Genomic DNA, 20,796 nt, shown 5'->3' with positions numbered 1-20,796 from the left:
TTCAGCCACACCTGTTGCTGACAGGTGTATAAAATCGAGCACACAGCCATGCAATCTCCAGAGACAAACATTGTCAGTAGAATGGCCTTACTGAAGAGCTCAGTGACTTTCAACGTGGCACCGTCATAGGATGCCACGTTTCGTACAAGTCAGTTCGTCAACTGTAAGTGTTGTTATTGTGAAGTGGAAACGTCTAGGAGCAACAACGGCTCAGCCGCAAAGTGGTAGGCCACACAAGCTCACAGAACGGGACCGCCGGGTGCTGAAGTATGTACGGCATAAAAATTGTCTGTCCTCGGTTGCAACACTCACTACCGAGTTCCAAACTGCCTCTGGAAGCAACGTCAGCACCATCTGGCAGTCAGACGGACAAATCTGGGTTTGGCGGATGCAAAGACAACGCTAACTGCCACAATGCATAGTGCCAACTGTAAAGTTTGGTGGAGGAGGAATAATGGTCTGGAGCTGTTTATCATGGCCCCTTAGTTCCAGGGAAGGGAAATATTAACACTACAGCATACAATGACATTCTAGATGATTCTGTGCTTCCAACTTTGTGGCAACCGTTTGGGGAACGCCCTTTCCTGTTTCAGCATGACAATGCCCCTGTGTACAAAGCGAGGTCTGTACAGGAATGGTTTGTCGAGATCAGTGTGAAAGAACTTGACTAGCCTGCACAGAGCCCTGACCTCCACCCCATCGAACACCTTTGGGATGAATTGGAATGTGGACTGCGAGCCAGGCCTAATCGCCCAACATTAAGTGCCCGACCTCACTAATGCTCTTGTGGCTGAATGGAAGCAAGTCCCCGCAGCGTCATTTCAACATCTAGTTGAAAGCCTTGCCAGAAGAGTGGAGGCTGTTATAGCAGCAAAGGGGGGACCAACCCCATATTAATGTCCATGATTTTAGAATGAGATGTTCGACGAGTAAGTGTCCACATATCTTTGGTCATGTAGTGTATGTAGGGGTAAAGTGACTAGGCAACAGGATAGATAATAAACAGTAGCAGCAGCGTAAAAAGAGTTAGTGCAAAAAGGGTGAATGCAGATAGTCCGGGTAGCTATTTGGTTAACTATTTCTAGTCTTATGGCTTGGGGGTAGAAGCCGTTCAGGGTCCTGTTGGTTCCAGACTTGGTGCATCGGTACCGCTTGCTGTGCGGTAGCAGAGAGAACAGTCTATGACTTGGGTGGCTGGAGTCTTTGACAATTTTTAGGGCCTTCCTGACACCGCCTGGTATATATGTCCTGGATGGCAGGGAGCTTGACCCCAGTGATTTACTTATGCACTACCCTCTGTAGCGGTCGAATACCAAGCAGTGATGAAATCAAATCAAATCAAATTATTTTTGTCACATGCGCCAAATACAACAGGTGTAGACCTTACAGTGAAATGCTTACTTACAAGCCCTTAACTAACAATGCAGTTTTAAGAAAGAATATAACAAAAATTAAAAAATTAAAAAATAAAAAATAAAATAATGAGAAATAAAAGTAAAAAATACTTAAAGAGCAGCAGTAAAATAACAACAGCGAGGCTATATACAGGGGGTACCGGTACCGAGTCAATGTATTTGTTACTTCTAGGTTAGACTACTGCAATGCTCTATTTTCCGGCTACCCGGATAAAGCACTAAATAAACTTCAGTTAGTGCTAAATACGGCTGCTAGAATCCTGACTAGAACCAAGAAATTTGATCATATTACTCCAGTGCTAGCTTCCCTACACTGGCTTCCTGTTAAGGCAAGGGCTGATTTCAAGGTTTTACTGTTAACCTATAAAGCGTTACATGGGCTTGCTCCTACCTATCTTTCCGAGTTGGTCCTGCCGTACATACCAATACGTACGCTACGGTCACAAGACGCAGGCCTCCTAATTGTCCCTAGAATTTCTAAGCAAACAGCGGGAGGCAGGGCTTTCTCCTATAGATCTCCATTTTTATGGAACAGTCTGCCTACCCATGTGAGAGACGCAGACTCGGTCTCAACCTTTAAGTCTTTACTGAAGACTTATCTCTTCAGTAGGTCATATGATTGAGTGTAGTCTGGCCCAGGAGTGTGAAGGTGAACGGAAAGGCTGGAGCAACGAACAGCCCTTGCTGTCTCTGCCGGGCCGGTTCCCCTCTCCACTGGGGTTCTCTGCCTCTAACCCTGTTGCAGGGGCTGAGTCACTGGCTTGCTGGTGCTCTTTCATGCCGTCCCTGGGAGGGGTGCGTCACTTGAGTGGGTTGAGTTACTGACGTGATCTTCCTGTCTGGGTTGGCGCCCCCCCTTGGTTTGTGCTGTGGTGGAGACCTCTGTGGGCTATACTCGGCCTTGTCTCAGGATTGTAAGTTGGTGGTTGGGGATATCCCTCTAGTGGTGCGGGGGCTGTGCTTTGGCGGAGTGGGTGGGGTTATATCCTTCCTGTTTGGCCCTGTCCGGGGTTTCTTCGGATGGGGCCACAGTGTCTCCGGACCGCTCCTGTCTCAGCCTCCAGTATTTATGCTGCAGTAGTTTATGTGTCGGGGGGCTGGGGTTAGTTGGTTATACCTGGAGTACTTCTCCTGTCTTATCCAGTGTCCTGTGTGAATTTAAGTATGCTCTCTCTAATTCTCTCGTTCTCTCTTTCTCTCTGAGAACCTGAGCCCTAGGACCATACGTCAGGACTACCGGGCATGATGACACCTTGCTGTCCCCAGTCCGCCTGGCCTTGCTGCTATTCCAGTTTCAACTGTTCTGCCTGCGGCTACGAAACCCCTACCTGTCCCAGACCTGCTGTTTTCAACTCTTTAATGATCGGCTATGAAAAGCCAACTGAGAGACCTGAGCCCTAGGACCATACGTCGGGACTACCGGCCGTGGTGACTCCTTGCTGTCCCCAGTCCGCCTGGCCTTGCTGCTATTCCAGTTTCAACTGTTCTGCCTGCGGTTATGGAACCCCTACCTGTCCCAGACCTGCTGTTTTCAACTCTTAATGATCGGCTATGAAAAGCCAACTGAGATTTATTCCTGATTATTATTTGACCATGCTTGTCACTTATGAACATTTTTGAACATCTTGGCATGGTTCTGTTATAATCTCCACCCGGCACAGCCAGAAGAGGACTGGCCACCCCTCATAGCCTGGTTCCTCTCTAGGTTTCTTCCTAGGCTTTCGCCTTTCTAGGGAGTTTTTCCTAGCCACCGTGCTTCTACACCTGCATTACTAGCTGTTTGGGGTTTTAGGCTGGGTTTCTGTACAGCACTTCGAGATATTAGCTGATGTAAGAAGGGCTATATAAAATAAAATTGATTGATTGATTGATGTGCGGGGGCACCGGTTAGTAGAGGTAATTGAGGTAATATGTACATGTAGGTAGAGTTATTAAAGTGAGGGGGGGGTAATGCAAATAGTCTGAGTACCAATTTGATTAGATGTTCAAGAATCTTATGGCTTGGGGGTAGAAGCTGTTTAGAAGCCTCTTGGACCTAGACTTGGCGCTCCGGTACCGCTTGCCGTGCGGTAGCAGAGAGAACAGTCTATGACTAGGGTGGCTGGAGTCTTTGACAATTTCTAGGGCCTTCCTCTGACACCGCCTGGTAAAGAGGTCCTGGATGGCAGGAAGCTTGGCCCCAGTGATGTACTGGGCCGTACGCACTACCCTCTGTAGTGCCTTACGGTCGGAAGTCAAGCAGTTGCCATACCAGGCGGTGATGCAACCAGTCAGGATGCTCTCGATGGTACAGCTCTAGAACCTTTTGAGGATCTGAGGACCCATGCCAAATCTTTTCAGTCTCCTTAGGGGGAATAGGTTTTGTCGTGCCCTCTTCACGACTGTCTTGGTGTGCTTGGACCATGTTAGTTTGTTGGTGATGTGGACACCAAGGAACTTGAAGCTCTCAACCTGCTCCACTACAGCCCTGTCGATGAGAATGGGGTCGTGCTCGGTCCTCTTCTTTTTCCTGTAGTCCACAATCATCTCCTTTGTCTTGATCACGTTGAGGGAGAGGTTGTTGTCCTGGCACCACACGGCCAGGTCTCTGACATTCTCCCTATAGGCTGTCTCGTCGTTGTCGGTGATCAGGCCTACCACAGTTGTGTCATTGGCAAACATGATGGTGTTGGAGTCGTGCCTGGTCATGCAGTCATGAGTGAACAGGGAGTACAGGAGGGGACTGAGCACGCACCCCTGAGGGCCCCCGTGTTGAGGATCAGTGTGGCTTATTGTTCTTGGGCACAGGGACTATGGTGGTCTGCTTGAAACATGTTGGTTTACAGACTCAGACAGGGAGAGGATGAAAATGTCAGTGAAGACACTTGCCAGTTGGTCAGCGCATGCTCGGAGTACACATCCTGTTAATCCGTCTGGCCCTGCGGCCTTGTGAATGTTGACCTGTTTAAAGGTCTTACTCACATCGGCTACGGAGAGAATGATCACACAGTCGTCAGGAACAGCTAATGCTCTCATGCATGTTTCAGTGTTACTTGCCTCGAAGAGAGCATAGAAGTAATTTAGCTCGTCTGGTAGGCTTGTGTCACTGGGCAGCTCGCGGCTGTGCTTCCCTTTGTAGTCTGTAATAGTTTGCAAGCCCTGCTACATCCGACGAGCGTGTAGTGGTGCGGTCTGCCGAACGCATTACCGGGGGCAAACTACCCGCCCTCCAAGACACATACAGCACTCGATGTCACAGGAAGGCCAAAAAGATCATCAAGGACATCAACCACCCGAGCCACTGCCTGTTCACCCCGCTATCATCCAGAAGGCGAGGTCAGTACAGGTGCATCAAAGCTGGGACCGAGAGAATGAAAAACAGCTTCTATCTCAAGGCCATCAGACTGTTAAATAGCCATCACTAGCACATTAGAGGCTGCTGCTGCCTATTGAAATCACTGGCCACTTTAAGAAAGGGAACACTAGTCACTTTAATATTGTTTACATATCTTGCAATACTCATCTCATATGTATATACTGCATTCTATTCTATAATATTATTCTGTATCTTAGTCCATGCCGCTCTGTCATTGCTTGTCCATATATGTATATATTCTTAAATCCCATTCCTTACTTTTTTGTGTGTATTGGGTATATGTTGTGAAATTGTTAGATATTACTGCACTGTCGGAGCTAGAAGCACAAGCATTTCGCTACACCCGCTATAACATCTGCTAAACACATGTATGTGACAAATAAAATTTTATTTTATTTTATTTGATAGTACGATTCGATCTTAGTCCTGTATTGACTCTTTGCCTGTTTGATGGTTCGTCGGAGGGCATAGCGGGATTTCTTAAAAGCTTCCGGGTTAGAGTCCCGCTCCTTGAAAGCGGCAGCTCTACCCTTTAGCTCAGTGTGGATGTTGCCTGTAATCCATGGCTTCTGGTTGGGATATGTACGTACAGTCACTGTGGGGACGACGTCATCAATGCACTTATTGATGAAGCCAGTGACTGATGTGGTGTACTCCTCAATGCTATCGGAAGAATCCCGGAACATATTCCAGTCTGTGCTGGCAAAACAGTCCTATAGCTTAGCATCTGCTTCATCTGACCACTTTTTTTATTGGTGCTTCCTGCTTTAGTTTTTGCTTGTAAGCAGGAATCAGGAGGATAGAATGATGGTCAGATTTGCCAAATGGAGTGTGAGGGAGAGCGTTGTACGCGTCTTTGTGTGTGGAGTGAAGGTGGTCTAGAGTTTTTTCGCCTCTGGTTGCACATTTAACATGCTGGTAGAAATGAGGTAAAACTGATTTAAGTTTCCCTGTATTGAAGTCCCCAGCCACTAGGAGCGCCGCCTCTGGATGAGCGTTTTCCTGTTTGCTTATGGCCGTATACAGTTCATTGAGTACGGTCTTAGTGCAAGCATCGGTTTGTGGTGGTAAATAGACAGCTACGAAGAATATAGATGAAACCTCTCTTGGTAGATCGTGTGGTACAGCTTATAAAGAGATACTCTACCTCAGGCGAGCAAAACCTTGAGACTTCCTTAGATATCATGCACCAGCTGTTGTTTACAAATATACATAGACCGCCACCCCTTGTCTTACCAGAGGCTGCTGTTATATCCTGCCGATACAGTGTATAACCCGCCAGCTGTATGTTATTCATGTCGTCGTTCAGCCACGACTCGTGAAACATAAGATATTACAGTTTTGAATGTCCCGTTGGTAGGATATACGTGCTTTTAGTTCGTCCACTTTATTATCAAGCGATTGTTTGTTGGCCAATAGTACCGATGGCAAAGGTAGATTAGCCACTCGTCGCCGGCTCCTTACCAAGCACCCCGATCTCCTTCCGCGATATCTCCTTTTCTTTCTACTGTGAATGACGGGGATGAGGGCCCTGTCGGATGTCTGGAGCAAATCCCTCTCGTCCGACTCATTAAAGAAAAATTATTTGTCCAGTTCAAGGTGAGTAATCGCTGTTCTGATGTCCAGAAGCTCTTTTCGGTCATAAGAGACGGTAGCAGCAACATTATGTACAAAATAACTTACAAACAATGTGAAAAAACAAACAAAATAGCACGGTTGGTTAAGAGTCCATAAAACGGCAGCCGTCCCCTCCGGCGCCATTGGAAGCAAGTCAAGATGCTGTCAATGGTGCAGCTGTGGAACTTTTTGAGGATCTGAGTGCCCATGCCAAATCTTTTCAGCCTCCTGAGAGGGAAGAGACGTTGTCGTGCCTTTTTCATGACTGTGTTGTTGTGTGTGGACCATGTTAATTCCTTAGTGATGTGGACACAGAGGAACTTGAAGCTCTTGATCCGCTCCACTACATCCCTGTCGATGTGGATGGAAGCGTGCTCGGCCCTTTGTTTCATGTAGTCCACGATCAGCTCCTTTGTCTAGCCATTGGCTGCTAACAGCTGAGAACTGCTAGCTAATTGGCAAGCACAAAAACAGTCAACAACTTTGGGAGTACAGATCCCCAGAAATCGATCGATCACCCTCTAGTGGCGAAAGTAAGAACTGCCAAAAATGCACAGTCAAAGGGGAGAATAATTATTATGTCAAGGAAACGTTTTTTGTTGTTGTCTGAAATAGAGGCATACTAAAACAAAAGAAACGTGACACAGTGTGTAAATGATAACACATTATTGCAGAAATTGATAAAAATGCTGGAAGTGAATGCTGGAATTAACTATGCGAATGAGCAAAAGCTGTGTGCATTAAGGAAATAGACACCTGGCTCAAATAGAAGCCCGTCTCTAATAAGCACCTGTTGTGTTCAGTGATTTAAGCAAATAAACGCCCAGGCTATTAATTGAAGTTTTATGGGTGCTCACATCGGCTATGGAGAGCGAGATCACACAGTCGTCCGGAACTGCTGGTGCTCTCATGCATGGTTCAGTGTTGCTTGCCTCGAAGCGAGCATAGAAGGCATTTAGCTAGTCTGCTAGGCTCACGTCACTGGGCAGTTCGCGGCTGGTTTTCCTTTTGTAATCCATGATAGTTTGCGAGTCCTGTCACATCTGACGAGCATCAGAGCCGGCATAGTAGGATTCGATCTTAGTCCTGTATTGACGCTTTCCCTGTTTGATGGCTCGTCGGAGGTCGTAGTGGTTTTCTTTTATGCATCCGGATTAGTGTCCCGCTCCAACTGAGCCATACAGAACCAGGACCCATACAGGATCTTGTTACACCCACACAAGCGTCAATTAGTGAATCTTCTACTCAGTCTACAGCAAAATGTCCATCAATCGCCCCCTGACCCGTTTAGCACTCACCGCCACTCCAGCATGGAAACTGGTCCCACAGCCAATCAGGATGAGGCGTCTGCAGCGCCTGATCTCCTTCAGATGGTCTTTCAGGCCCCCCAGCACCACTGTGGATCAAAATCACATCTCTGACACAAAACGACAAGATGCCTTTCTGATCTTCAGCTACTGATCTATTTCTAAACATATCCGTTTGGTGTACTGTGTGTGCCATACTTAGCCTGGGTACCAGTCTGTTTGAGTTATCAATCCACTCCTTGCCACTCGTCGTCATGTTTAGCATCACACAGGAGTACATGGAGTGGAATGTTAGCAAAACAGGTTCTGGATTTCAGGCTATGCCATACCTGTATTGGTGTCAAAACAGATCCTTCCTCTCATGGTGTTGAAGACAGACTCTGGCTGCTCAAAGATCTCCTTCTGCATGAAGGCCTTGAAGTTCCCTGTGAGTCAACATCCATGTTATGTATCAATACCAACCACAATAACAGATCACCCAGGAATACAGACAGACCCTGAGTGAAAGAAGACTGCATCAGGCTCTCACTCATTTCTGAAAACTGCACATAGCTACTAACTGCTAAACAATTCAAACTATCCCAGCACCTCTGCATTACCCTGTCCGTATCTACTGTACACTGATTGGTTATCAGCAGAGTCATGTATTTAGAGGGGTGGGTCTAACTTTTAGAATTTCTAATATTGTTCTAATTCTAGACATTCCATTACAAAGCATAGTTTAAATATTACCCATGTAATGTTAATGGGGTGCTAAAATGGCTGCCATATAATTTCGTAGTGTCATGTAAATGCATCAGAAACCTCAAAGTTCCAACTCTCTAAATACATGGCTCTTGTTATCCGTGTGTGACTATGTGTTGTGATGACCCCTGACCTTTCATGATCTGCTGCAGCTCCATCTGTAGGGTCTGGATGGCCCTGTTAGGGTCCTCCCCGGCACAGCGGCTCATACGGTGCAGGGACAGCTTGCCCTCGGCCACCGCTGCTATGTCATCATCCTGCAGGTAGATCACCTTGTTGGTGTGTTCAATGATGGCACTGAGGGTGAGGCAGGAAGGACAAATATATGTTTTTCATTTTTTCATGAGTGTGTAAGGAACATGGCAGTAATCTACAGTAAATAGGTTACAATATGAATAAGAACTGAATATTTTTTGTATCATGTAATGACAGTTTTCGGCCAGTAGATAGAAGTGTAGAACACACTCAGTATTTAACTCTAAGAGCTACATTAATTACATCTGGGGTTAGTTTTCCAGTTGGGGGGAGATTTATCTTCTCGTGGCTCTCACCTGGCATCAGAAGCAAAGTAGAACTCCACTGCCTTCCTGTCACTGACTGAGTGCAAGGCTACGGTGCTGTCCACCCTGTTCCTGAAATTCCTCTGCTGGATGCCTTCTATAAAGTGCCCTGGAAAGTAGACACGGTCAAGCAGACAGAACAGAATAGAACATTATTTTTTTAAATTCCAGAAGGAACTTCAGTTGTATAACAGCTTATGACAAAGTCCTTACTAAACCTTTTGAAATGTAATTGACACTAAACATTACAGACAGATATTATTTAGGCTCACTCAAAAGGGTGTTCTTAACATTTTGTCTTTGGTAAGTTTTCCTATCCCCTCCTTAATATAACACTTCATTTCAATCAGTCATGTTTATTTTCAGCTAAATGAAAACATATTAATCAAAAGCATGGTTATGAGCACAAGAACGTTGACAGCTAAAGTTGACATAAATTCATTAAGTGCTCTGCTTGATGACAAACAGCAGTTTACCTATACAGCAGGGATTGCACCAGCAACTCCAGTCACAAATCCCAACCTACAGCTCCACATGCTCATTACAGCGACAGTACACAACAGGGGTATTACAAATTATAAGGACAATATTTAAAAACACCAGTACTAAAAGTATCAGTTCGCCGCTGCCAACAGCTGGCCTAGTTTACAGAGGCACCCAGAGAGACTAGGCGTAGTGTCCTAAGGCAAGGAGGGACTCACCAGTACTGTTGTACTGAATAGGGATATGTTCCATAGACAGCTCGTACTTGCTCCTCACGCCGATAAGCAGAGGACTTCCTCTCCTAAGGTAGGACGACAGTGACAGAGACCATTAGAGAGGCTGAGGCTGGAATGAGACATTGTGAAAGAGAGAAACTGGTATGACCAAGATCATTTTTTGGCCCAAATCAAACCGCTGTCTGAGACAAGCCCTCTTAGAATATACAAAGGCAGTCATAACACACCCTCCACTTTCTCCCACACAGAGTACACCACATCCCTTCACTCAGCTATAAAGACAAGCCAACAGAATCCCACACACACACACCACAAACATCACTCAATCTGGTCTTGTGCAATCACTTGCTTTGTGCATTATAATACCCTGAGATCTTTATGGTTAGACCAGTGGCGTGGGCCTAAAGAAATTTGGGCCATTGGGCAAAGAGAAACATTTGCAGTTTTTTAGCTAATCTCATGATATTCTACACATTTTGCCATGAGGCAGAGAGAAAATGTTGCTGTTTTAAAGCAAAGTTCCTGCAATTCTACACATTTTGCCAAGAGGCTATGAGAGAATTTTGCAGTTTTAAAGATAATTAAAGCTTAAATAAAGGTGTGTTGACTGTGATAAAGGCACTGGAATATCAGCTGTCTTATTTGCTAAATGAACAAATGAAATAGGCAGTGGCATGGTGTATATACTGTATAGCCATAGAAACACTGTCATATGCCTCAATGCAGTCATATTTGTGGCTTATTGGGGGTGTCGCTTTCAGTTAGCTATTTTTGGCAACCCATCCCGTGAGAGTGAATGTCATTCCAGTTAATCTGTTCGGTTATATTTAATCAAATCTGACTTACTCAGTGTACTGCTTGCTATGAATTCTATCTGATGGTGTTTGAATGTTTAGGTTAAAATATAAATTATGTCCCATTTGGAACACTGACAAGAGCTTTATTTATTTGTATTTTCTATCTGATTGGATGGGCCTGGGCTCCCCAGTGGGGCCCACCTGTGCCTACGCCCCTTGGTTAGAAAATGATCAATTATTAATGTATTGAAATAAGGGGAACATGTCTCAAATTTGTAAGCTATTTCCCCTTTCCTGCCACTACAAAATATCAAGCAACAATACAATGAAGGAGGGCATTGTTGAATGCAGGGGGTGAGGAACTACAAACACATGTAGAATGACTTAATTGTAACCATTCTTTCCCCTGGGAAGCAACTCTGACAAAAGACAGTAAACTACACTCAGTGCATAAGAGCCCTCTCTGGAAAAGCTCCATTCTGGTCCCTAGCCCACTCAGGCTGAAAGAGGCATAAGAGCCCTTTCTGGAAACGCTCTTCTCTGCTCCCAAGCCCATTGAGCTCTCTCACTGGGAAAACTGAGAGGGCGAGGAGAAATCTTAACTAACGCAAACACACACACACACACACTAGTTTGCACACAGACACAGACACACACAGAGACACACACAGACACACACACACACACACACACACACACACACACACACACACACACACACACACACACACACACACACACACACACACACACACACACAGAGACACACACAGAGACACACACAGAGACACACACAGAGACACACACAGACACAGACACACACAGACACACCCAGACACAGAGACACACAGACCCAGACACACACAGAGACACAGACACACACACACAGAGAGACACACAGAGACACAGACACACACATACACAGACACACACACAGACACAGACACACACAGACACATAGACACAGAGACACACACACACACACACACACACACACACAGACACAGACACACACACACAGACACAGACACAGACACAGACACAGACACAGACACAGACACAGACACAGACACAGTGAACAAACAGTGATGCTTACCGTGCATAATGTGTAATCTTTACTGGTATACAATTTACATGATGCTTATAAAAAGAATGACAAAACCTCTATAGGTTTCTTACATAACCGTCATGCCTTTTTCATACCTGGCTTTACCGTTTCACCTAAACTAGAACATTGCATTATAGTGGGCATGTGGTGACCGAACTCTTTGAAACAGGATCAGATTCCCTGATTCAGGGGCTTCCACTTGAACCTCCACAGAACTTTGTGCTTAGTGAGAGTTCTACAGGACATTACGCAACCCTTTGAGGTCAGGAACAGGGTTAGAGGTCAGGCTGGGGGTAAATCTATAATGGATGGTAAAGTGTTATGGTAGGCAGGGCGTACGTGTGAGATAGAAGTGACGGGCCGAGAAGAGGAGAGAAATGAGACGGATCATACTGACCTGGTGGCTATAGCTTCCCCCGGGAAGTGGATGCTTTTGAAAACAAGAGCAAAAGCACCTTCCTTAGAGAGAAGAGACAAAAAGAGTACAACAAGTTAGTGGTGTCAGAAAGGACATCCTGTAGGCCTCAGTGAATTCACAGCCAATATGATCTCATTTAGGACAGGATGATATTGACACAATGAGTCATCAACAACAGTCAGATGCACTATAACGTTTAAACTTCATAGCCTGCACTCATGTCCAACACCAGTCCCTAGACGGGCTAAACCCAATAGACACCAGTCCCTAGACGGGCTAAACCCAATAGACACCAGTCCCTAGACGGGCTAAACCCAATAGACACCAGTCCCTAGACGGGCTAAACCCAATAGACACCAGTCCCTAGACGGGCTAAACCCAATAGACACCAGTCCCTAGACGGGCTAAACCCAATAGACACCAGTCCCTAGACGGGCTAAACCCAATAGACACCAGTCCCTAGACGGGCTAAACCCAATAGACACCAGTCCCTAGACGGGCTAAACCCAATAGACACCAGTCCCTAGACGGGCTAAACCCAATAGACACCAGTCCCTAGACGGGCTAAACCCAATAGACACCAGTCAAAGGAAAGTGATAGAAGACAAAATGATAGGAAATTATGGCAAATCAGCGGAACCCTTTATCCCCTGCCTAAACACCAGCCCAGCGGCCCAGTAAGGTGGGGAGATAGATGGGGTACGCTGTGAGGCAGGGAGATAGATGGGGTACGCTGGGAGGAAACAGAGCTCCACACACTCAGGCTGTACGAGGAATAAGAGCCCTCTCTGTGAAAGCACTACTCTGCTCCCTAGCCCTGAGCTCTCTCATTGGCCAAACTGAGAGGGGAGGAGAATTGTAAAACAAATAAACACAAAGTAACACACACACACACACACACACACACAGCTTATGATTCAGTCTGTTTTCAATTAGGCCAAGAGCAAATTTCGTTCAACTTTCCCCTTCTTTTATTGAAGCTACAGAGTGAGGTCTTAGTTTTCTCCTGGGGTAGTGGGTTGGGGTGGGGTGATATACAGGATATTAGGTCATCTTCCAGAGCCACTTCTAAAACTAGACGCAACCAGATCCCAGCACACTGAGCACAGCAGGACTCTTATAACCTAAAAACCTTTTCCTTTCAGGTTGCGGAGGGCATTAAGTTAGCTGCTACATACGGACGACTGCTTTGCATTATGCAATGTGTTTCAAGGGAAACAGTAAAACAAGCCAGACAGGGGGGAGAAAGAGAGAGACGTTGCAACACACAACCCCAGCTGACACATCCTAAATGAATTCAGTTCGTCACAACAGAATCAACTACACTACCACATGCAGCTACATCAAAGGTCCCATTTCATTGAGACAGGACAGTTAATTGTGTGTGGTCATATACTGAGATTTTCCCAGAAGCCCCCACACCCCTCCATGACGCCTACCAGCTGCTGAATGACGCGCTCCACCAGGGTGGAGAAGGACACGTAATCGTTCTCGCTGTTGTCATAGACGTATTTAATCAGCTTGGGGATGACCTCGGTGTCCGTCTCCGACTCAAACTTGTAGCCCTTGGAGTTCTGACGGCAGTATACAAAACACTACTGTTAGTTACAGACACAACAACCTTCAAAACAGACAATGTTTCTCTCTAAATGGACGTAGAGATATAGCCTAACTGTCAGTCTCAGTTATTAGCTCAGTCTGGCTAATGAAACAGCAATGCAGACCATGACAGACCGCATCCATGAATGGCAAAGACAGGAGAATCTGTTCAGGAATCTACGGTCTGACCCATCAACACCCATAGAAACAGAGTCCATAGAAAGGGCTTGGTAACTCTAATCCTGGTCATTTCACTGGTAAACTAATGGGTACACTCGCAATGGCTGCCAGTCCACCCAATATGCCACCATTGACTTGAATGGGGAGGCCCGTTCTATTGATTGTATTTCTACGTCAACACCTTTATACATCCATGCTCCAGAAATAGAATACTGTAATGTCCTTTCATTAAATAACATTTGCTAACGTCTACAAACAAACCCCACATATATGATCTCTATTGGGTCTACTGACCAATGGCCTAAGGGCGTCTGTGTGGTCTTCACACTGTTGTAAAACTCCACTTCTTTTGGTTATGACGTCTGTACAGAGCAGGGTACCCGTGTACAAAGGGCTAGTAGCAATAATGTGTTCAAGGTGTGTAAATGTATGTCCATATTGGAATGTGTTGTCACAACTTACCAGGTACTTCCTGAGCTCCTTGTAGTTAGTGATGATGCCATTGTGGATCACAACAAATTCTAAGGTGAAGAACAGAGATCACAATATTTAGCATTCACAGTATACGTCTTCCTCTGTGACAGCGTAACATTACCTTGTGTCAAACATGGGCTAATGGCTACAGTGTAAGTGTAATTATTGTAAGTAAATATCTACTCCGCTTTAATTAGTCTTTCAAACAATCAATCCATTTTATTTTATTATTATTATTATTATTATTTTATAAAGCTTTTTACGTCAGCAGTTGTCACAAAGTGCTTTACAGATAACCAGACTAAAACTTCAAAGAGCAAGCAATGTACGGGCAGAAGCACAAATGTTTTTGTATTTAAGGTCAGTCTCTCTTGTTTTATGTCCTAGGCCAGGGTTCCCCAACTGACGGGCCACGGGTGGGCCAGAAATATATACATATATATTATTATTTATTTTTTGTATTATTGTTGGACATAAACAACTGTAAAAACACCAGGAAATCAGCTCCAAGTGATTTTAATTTTGGAAATCGCATTATAGAGAGACACGTGATCGTTTACAAATATAAGCAAGGTTTCAAATGATTATGTTTTAGTCTAATATTATATCTGTTTGGGCTTCTTGCGGTCAATTTGCAGTCTACAAATTATTATGTTCTGGCCACCCGACCATCCGCTCAAGAAAAAAAGAATCGGCCAGCGGCTGAATCTAAAGTTGATGACCCCTGTCATAGGAGAACATCCTGGTCTCTTTATGATTTACTATCATGATGGAGCTACGGAGAGTCCCACTCTCTAAGGTGAACTCAAGCACATCTGCATAGGCCTAAGGAGAAAGCCCAGGCAGGCCAGGACACCGGGCAATACATCAGACAGCACGGAGTTAAGCCATCTCATTATCTTTCAAAAATGACCCCTGACCCCTTTCTCTTTAAAGTTTTCATCTGCTCTCCGGTGTTTCTCTTCCTTGAGGAAACCAGGGCACATTAAATGAAGGCAACAACAGGGGTCGGTTAACAACCTCTAAATGGTCAACCAGATGACTGTTTTTAAGATGCTCTTTTAGGGGCTTCAATGTAAAGCCAATGGGGACACATTATACTGTACCCCAGTTTTCTTGTATTGAGTGAATGACTGCATTATAGTGTGTTTACAAACTGCTTAATACTGCACTAACATTGCTTCAGCAATTCTCACCATTTAATGTGGGACCCTACAGTATGTGTGTTCGTACCGTTGTTCTTGTCAGAGCGGTGTGGATGGCAGTTGACAGCGTTGGGCTCTCCATGTGTCGCCCAGCGGGTGTGAGCAATGCCAAAGTGTGTGTCCAGCTCAATGTCCAGGTCAATGGAGTCGTTCTCTGATCACACACACAATCAACGATCAGGCTACAACATCAATATGTAACAGCACTGACAGTTCATTCTCAACAGGATAGAACACACACCAAAGCAGTGAGAAACATACTAAGCATTAGCTAATACGTAGTACCTTCTTACATTTAGCCTGTGAACAGGGAGAAATTAGTGGAGTTGACTCAAGTAGAGTGGTATGGAGTTGAGTAAGAGAGGGAGAGTAGAGAGTTCAGCTTAATGTAGGAGAGTAGAGAGGGAGAGTAGAGAGTTCAGCTTAATGTAGGAGAGTAGAGAGGGGGAGTAGAGAGTTCAGCTTAATGTAGGAGAGTAGAGAGGGAGAGTAGAGAGTTCAGCTTAATGTAGGAGAGTAGAGAGTTCAGCTTAATGTAGGAGAGTAGAGAGGGAGAGTAGAGAGGTCAGCTTAATGTAGGAGAGTAGAGAGGGGGAGTAGAGAGTTCAGCTTAATGTAGGAGAGTAGAGAGGGAGAGTAGAGAGTTCAGTTTAATGTAACAGAGTAGAGAGGGAGAGTAGAGATTTCAGCTTAATGTAGGAGAGTAGAGAGGGAGAGTAGAGAGTTCAGCTTAATGTAGGAGAGTAGAGAGGGGGAGTAGAGAGTTCAGCTTAATGTAGGAGAGTAGAGAGTTCAGCTTAATGTAGGAGAGTAGAGAGGGAGAGTAGAGAGGTCAGCTTAATGTAGGAGAGTAGAGAGGGGGAGTAGAGAGTTCAGCTTAATGTAGGAGAGTAGAGAGGGAGAGTAGAGAGTTCAGTTTAATGTAACAGAGTAGAGAGGGAGAGTAGAGATTTCAGCTTAATGTAGGAGAGTAGAGAGGGAGAGTAGAGAGTTCAGCTTAATGTAGGAGAGTAGAGAGGGGGAGTAGAGAGTTCAGCTTAATGTAGGAGAGTAGAGAGGGAGAGTAGAGAGTTCAGCTTAATGTAGGAGAGTAGAGAGTTCATCTTAATGTAGCACAGTAGAGGGAGAGTAGAGAGTTCAGCTTAATGTAGGAGAGTAGAGAGGGAGAGTAGAGAGTTCAGCTTAATGTAGGAGAGTAGAGAGGGAGAGTAGAGAGTGCAGCTTAATGTAGGAGAGTAGAGAGTTCAGCTTAATGTAGCAGAGTAGAGAGTTCAGCTTAATGTAGGAGAGTAGAGAGTTCAGCTTAATGTAGCAGAGTAGAGAGTTCAGCTTAATGTAGGAGAGTAGAGAGTTCAGCTTAATGTAGCAGAGTAGACTGGGAGAGTAGAGAGTTCAGCTTAATGTAGATGAGTAGAGAGTTCAGCGTAATGTACCAGAGTAGAGTGGGAGAGTAGAGAGTTCATCTTAATGTAGGTGAGTAGAGAGTTCAGCTAACTGTAGCAGAGTAGAGAGTTCATCTTACTGTAGCAGAGTAGGGAGTTCAGCTGAATGTAGCAGAGTAGAGAGGGAGAGTAGAGAGTTCAGCTTAATGTAGGAGATTAGAGAGGGAGAGTAGAGAGTTCAGCTTACTGTAGGAGAGTAGAGAGGGAGTAGAGAGTTCAACTTAATGTAGGAGAGTAGAGAGTTCAGCTTAATGTAGGAGAGTAGAGAGGGGGAGTAGAGAGTTCAGCTTAATGTAACAGAGTAGAGAGGGAGAGTAGAGAGTTCAGCTTAATGTAGGAGAGTAGAGAGGGGGAGTAGACAGTTCAGCTTAATGTAGGAGAGTAGAGAGTTCAGCTTAATGTAGCAGAGTAGAGAGTTCAGCTTAATGTAGGAGAGTAGAGAGGGGGAGTAGACAGTTCAGCTTAATGTAGGAGAGTAGAGAGTTCAGCTTAATGTAGCAGAGTAGAGAGTTCAGCTTAATGTAGGAGAGTAGAGAGTTCAGCTTAATGTAGCAGAGTAGACTGGGAGAGTAGAGAGTTCAGCTTAATGTAGATGAGTAGAGAGTTCAGCGTAATGTACCAGAGTAGAGTGGGAGAGTAGAGAGTTCATCTTAATGTAGGTGAGTAGAGAGTTCAGCTAACTGTAGCAGAGTAGAGAGTTCATCTTACTGTAGCAGAGTAGGGAGTTCAGCTGAATGTAGCAGAGTAGAGAGGGAGAGTAGAGAGTTCAGCTTAATGTAGGAGATTAGAGAGGGAGAGTAGAGAGTTCAGCTTACTGTAGGAGAGTAGAGAGGGAGTAGAGAGTTCAACTTAATGTAGGAGAGTAGAGAGTTCAGCTTAATGTAGGAGAGTAGAGAGGGGGAGTAGAGAGTTCAGCTTAATGTAACAGAGTAGAGAGGGAGAGTAGAGAGTTCAGCTTAATGTAGGAGAGTAGAGAGGGGGAGTAGACAGTTCAGCTTAATGTAGGAGAGTAGAGAGTTCAGCTTAATGTAGCAGAGTAGAGAGTTCAGCTTAATGTAGGAGAGTAGAGAGGGGGAGTAGAGAGTTCAGCTTAATGTAGGAGAGTAGAGAGGGGGAGTAGAGAGTTCAGCTTAATGTAGCAGAGTAGAGAGGGAGAGTAGAGAGTTCAGCTTAATGTAGGAGAGTAGAGAGGGGGAGTAGAGAGTTCAGCTTAATGTAGCAGAATAGAGAGGGAGAGTAGAGAGTTCAGTTTAATGTAACAGAGTAGAGAGGGAGAGTAGAGAGTTCAGCTTAATGTAGCAGAGTAGAGAGTTCAGCTTAATGTAGGAGAGTAGAGTTCAGCTTAATGTAGCAGAGTAGACTGGGAGAGTAGAGAGTTCAGCTTAATGTAGATGAGTAGAGAGTTCAGCTTAATGTACCAGAGTAGAGTGGGAGAGTAGAGAGTTCATCTTAATGTAGGTGAGTAGAGAGTTCAGCTAACTGTAGCAGAGTAGAGAGTTCATCTTACTGTAGCAGAGTAGGGAGTTAATCTTACTGTAGCAGAGTAGAGAGGGAGAGTAGAGAGTTCATCTTAATGTAGGTGAGTAGAGAGTTCAGCTAACTGTAGCAGAGTAGAGTTCAGCTTACTGTAGCAGAGTAGAGAGGGGGAGTAGAGAGTTCATCTTAATGTAGGTGAGTAGAGAGTTCAGCTAACTGTAGCAGAGTAGAGTTCAGCTAACTGTAGCAGAGTAGAGTTCATCTTAATGTAGGTGAGTAGAGAGTTCAGCTAACTGTAGCAGAGTAGAGTTCAGCTAACTGTAGCAGAGTAGAGTTCAGCTAACTGTAGCAGAGTAGAGAGTTCAGCTTAATGTAGCAGAGTAGAGAGGGGGAGTAGAGAATTCAGTTTACTGTAGGAGAGTAGAGAGGGAGAGTAGAGAGTTCATCTTACTGTAGGAGAGTAGAGAGTTCAGCTTAATGTAGGAGAGTAGAGAGGGAGAGTAGAGAGTTCATCTTAATGTAGGTGAGTAGAGAGTTCAGCTAACTGTAGCAGAGTAGAGTTCAGCTTACTGTAGCAGAGTAGAGAGGGGGAGTAGAGAGTTCATCTTACTGTAGGAGAGTAGAGAGGGAGAGTAGAGAGTTCATCTTACTGTAGGAGAGTAGAGAGGGAGAGTAGAGAGTTCATCTTACTGTAGGAGAGTAGAGAGTTCAGCTAACTGTAGCAGAGTAGAGAGGGGGAGTAGAGAGTTCATCTTATTGTAGGAGACTAGGGAGGGTGAGTAGAGAGGGAGAGTAGAGAGTTCATCTTACTGTAGGAGACTAGGGAGGGAGAGTAGAGAGTTCAGTTTAGTGTAGCAGAGTAGAGAGTTCATCTTACTGTAGAGCTCCTCTTCCAGAGCCTTGACCTTCCCCCTCTTCTTGATCAGGCAAATGTTGACGTTGTCACCGTTATCATTTTTCCTAGGGCCATCCACTCCGACACCTGAAAGCCAAACGCAGCAAAAACATGAATCTAGTACAACCATAATCTCTTGTGGACAGCAGTGTTGTAGTATAGACCACATATTGAGTGTCTCGGTCTTGACTCTGTCTCGGACAATGAGGACTCACCATTTCTTCTCCAGACCAGCTGAGTAAGAAACCTCATAATTATCAGCACCCATTCAGTCAGCCCATAAAACTGCTTTGCCAGGTCAAATATCCACACTCCCTCATGACACATTCATAACTTATTGCATATTGAAATCTGGGCTTCCTATTTCACTCGTAACATTACTGTCCTTTACTTTAATTGAAAAATATCTTCAAACTTTGTCGCGCTTGTCAGAATTTCGCTTTAGATGGTCTCGAACACAACACTGGTGGACAGACTATGTAAACACGAGCATCTCACCAAATTACGCAATAATTTAGTTCTGGGTTAACTAGATTATTACAACCCTGAACCATGGTGTCATGTTGGACTTCATCAAGAGGCTATTTGGAGACTAGATATCTTCATTGGCCTAAGGGAGACTGTCTCTTGTCTATGACTGAGATCAAATAAGACCACAACATGATGTTTTTTACCTGCCGAGTCATATCCCCTGTACTCAAGTCTCTGCAGTCCCTTTACCAGTGTGTCAAATATCTCCTTCCTTGTCCGTGGCACTCTGTAGTTCAGGTAGGCAAATATTCCTGCAAGAAATAAAAGGGACACAAGTTATTTTATTCGTCAACAAGCACAAAAGTGTTATATTCAAAAAATAACAAACTGACATGATTCACAACGGCCAGCATCCTACATTACATGTCTTAGACTCAAACCCTTATATTATACATGGGGTTGCCTCATTGCTACATTCAATGTGTTGGAATGAAGAGTCAGTGTGCTGGATCTACAGTGAGCTCCAAAAATATTGGGACAGTGACACATTTTGTGTTGTTTTGGTTCTGTACTCCAGCACTTGGATTTGAAATGATACAATGACAATGAGGTTAAAGTGCAGACTGTCAGCTTTAATTTTAGGGTATTTTCATCCATTTTGGGTTGACCTGTACGCTCTTGTTGGCTGGCCCTCACTACATATTCGTCGCCAAACCCACTGGCTCCAGGCCATCTATAAATCACTGCTAGGCAAATCTCTGCCTTATCTTAGCTCATTGGTAGCAACACCCACCCGTAGTATGCGCTCCAGCAGGTATATCTCACTGGTCATCCCCAAAGCCAACACCTCCTTTGGCCGCCATTCCTTCCAGTTCTCTGCTGCCAATGACTGGAACGAACTGCAAAAATCTCTGAAGCTGGAGACTCTTATCTCCCTCACTAACTTTAAGCATCAGTTGTCAGAGCACCTTACCGATCACTGCACCTGTACACAGCCCTTCTGAAATTAGCCCA

General features: G+C 44.9%; 1 protein-coding gene across 2 annotated transcripts in view; it reads right to left on the bottom strand.

Annotated features, from left to right (window-relative positions):
- LOC121541971 (glutamine--fructose-6-phosphate aminotransferase [isomerizing] 2) overlaps positions 1-20,796 on the bottom strand; it is a 30,096-nt gene that overhangs the window by 7,218 nt on the left and 2,082 nt on the right. Inside the window, exons 2-12 of one of the 2 annotated variants that reach the window (XM_041851382.2) lie at positions 19,986-20,093; positions 19,294-19,398; positions 15,527-15,652; positions 14,282-14,340; positions 13,480-13,614; positions 12,020-12,081; positions 9,700-9,782; positions 8,990-9,107; positions 8,572-8,735; positions 8,024-8,119; positions 7,686-7,783 (exon numbers count right to left, since the gene is read on the bottom strand). In XM_041851382.2, coding sequence (XP_041707316.1) covers positions 7,686-7,783; positions 8,024-8,119; positions 8,572-8,735; positions 8,990-9,107; positions 9,700-9,782; positions 12,020-12,081; positions 13,480-13,614; positions 14,282-14,340; positions 15,527-15,652; positions 19,294-19,398; positions 19,986-20,093 — 1,154 coding nt within the window. The remainder of the gene's footprint in view (positions 1-7,685; positions 7,784-8,023; positions 8,120-8,571; positions 8,736-8,989; positions 9,108-9,699; positions 9,783-12,019; positions 12,082-13,479; positions 13,615-14,281; positions 14,341-15,526; positions 15,653-19,293; positions 19,399-19,985; positions 20,094-20,796) is intronic. The other variant, XM_041851383.2, reaches the window with a different exon arrangement.

The sequence above is a fragment of the Coregonus clupeaformis genome, unplaced genomic scaffold (genome assembly GCF_020615455.1).
Source record: "Coregonus clupeaformis isolate EN_2021a unplaced genomic scaffold, ASM2061545v1 scaf0627, whole genome shotgun sequence".
In the NCBI taxonomy this organism is placed as follows: domain Eukaryota; kingdom Metazoa; phylum Chordata; class Actinopteri; order Salmoniformes; family Salmonidae; genus Coregonus; species Coregonus clupeaformis.
This window is presented reverse-complemented; position numbering and strand designations above follow the sequence as displayed.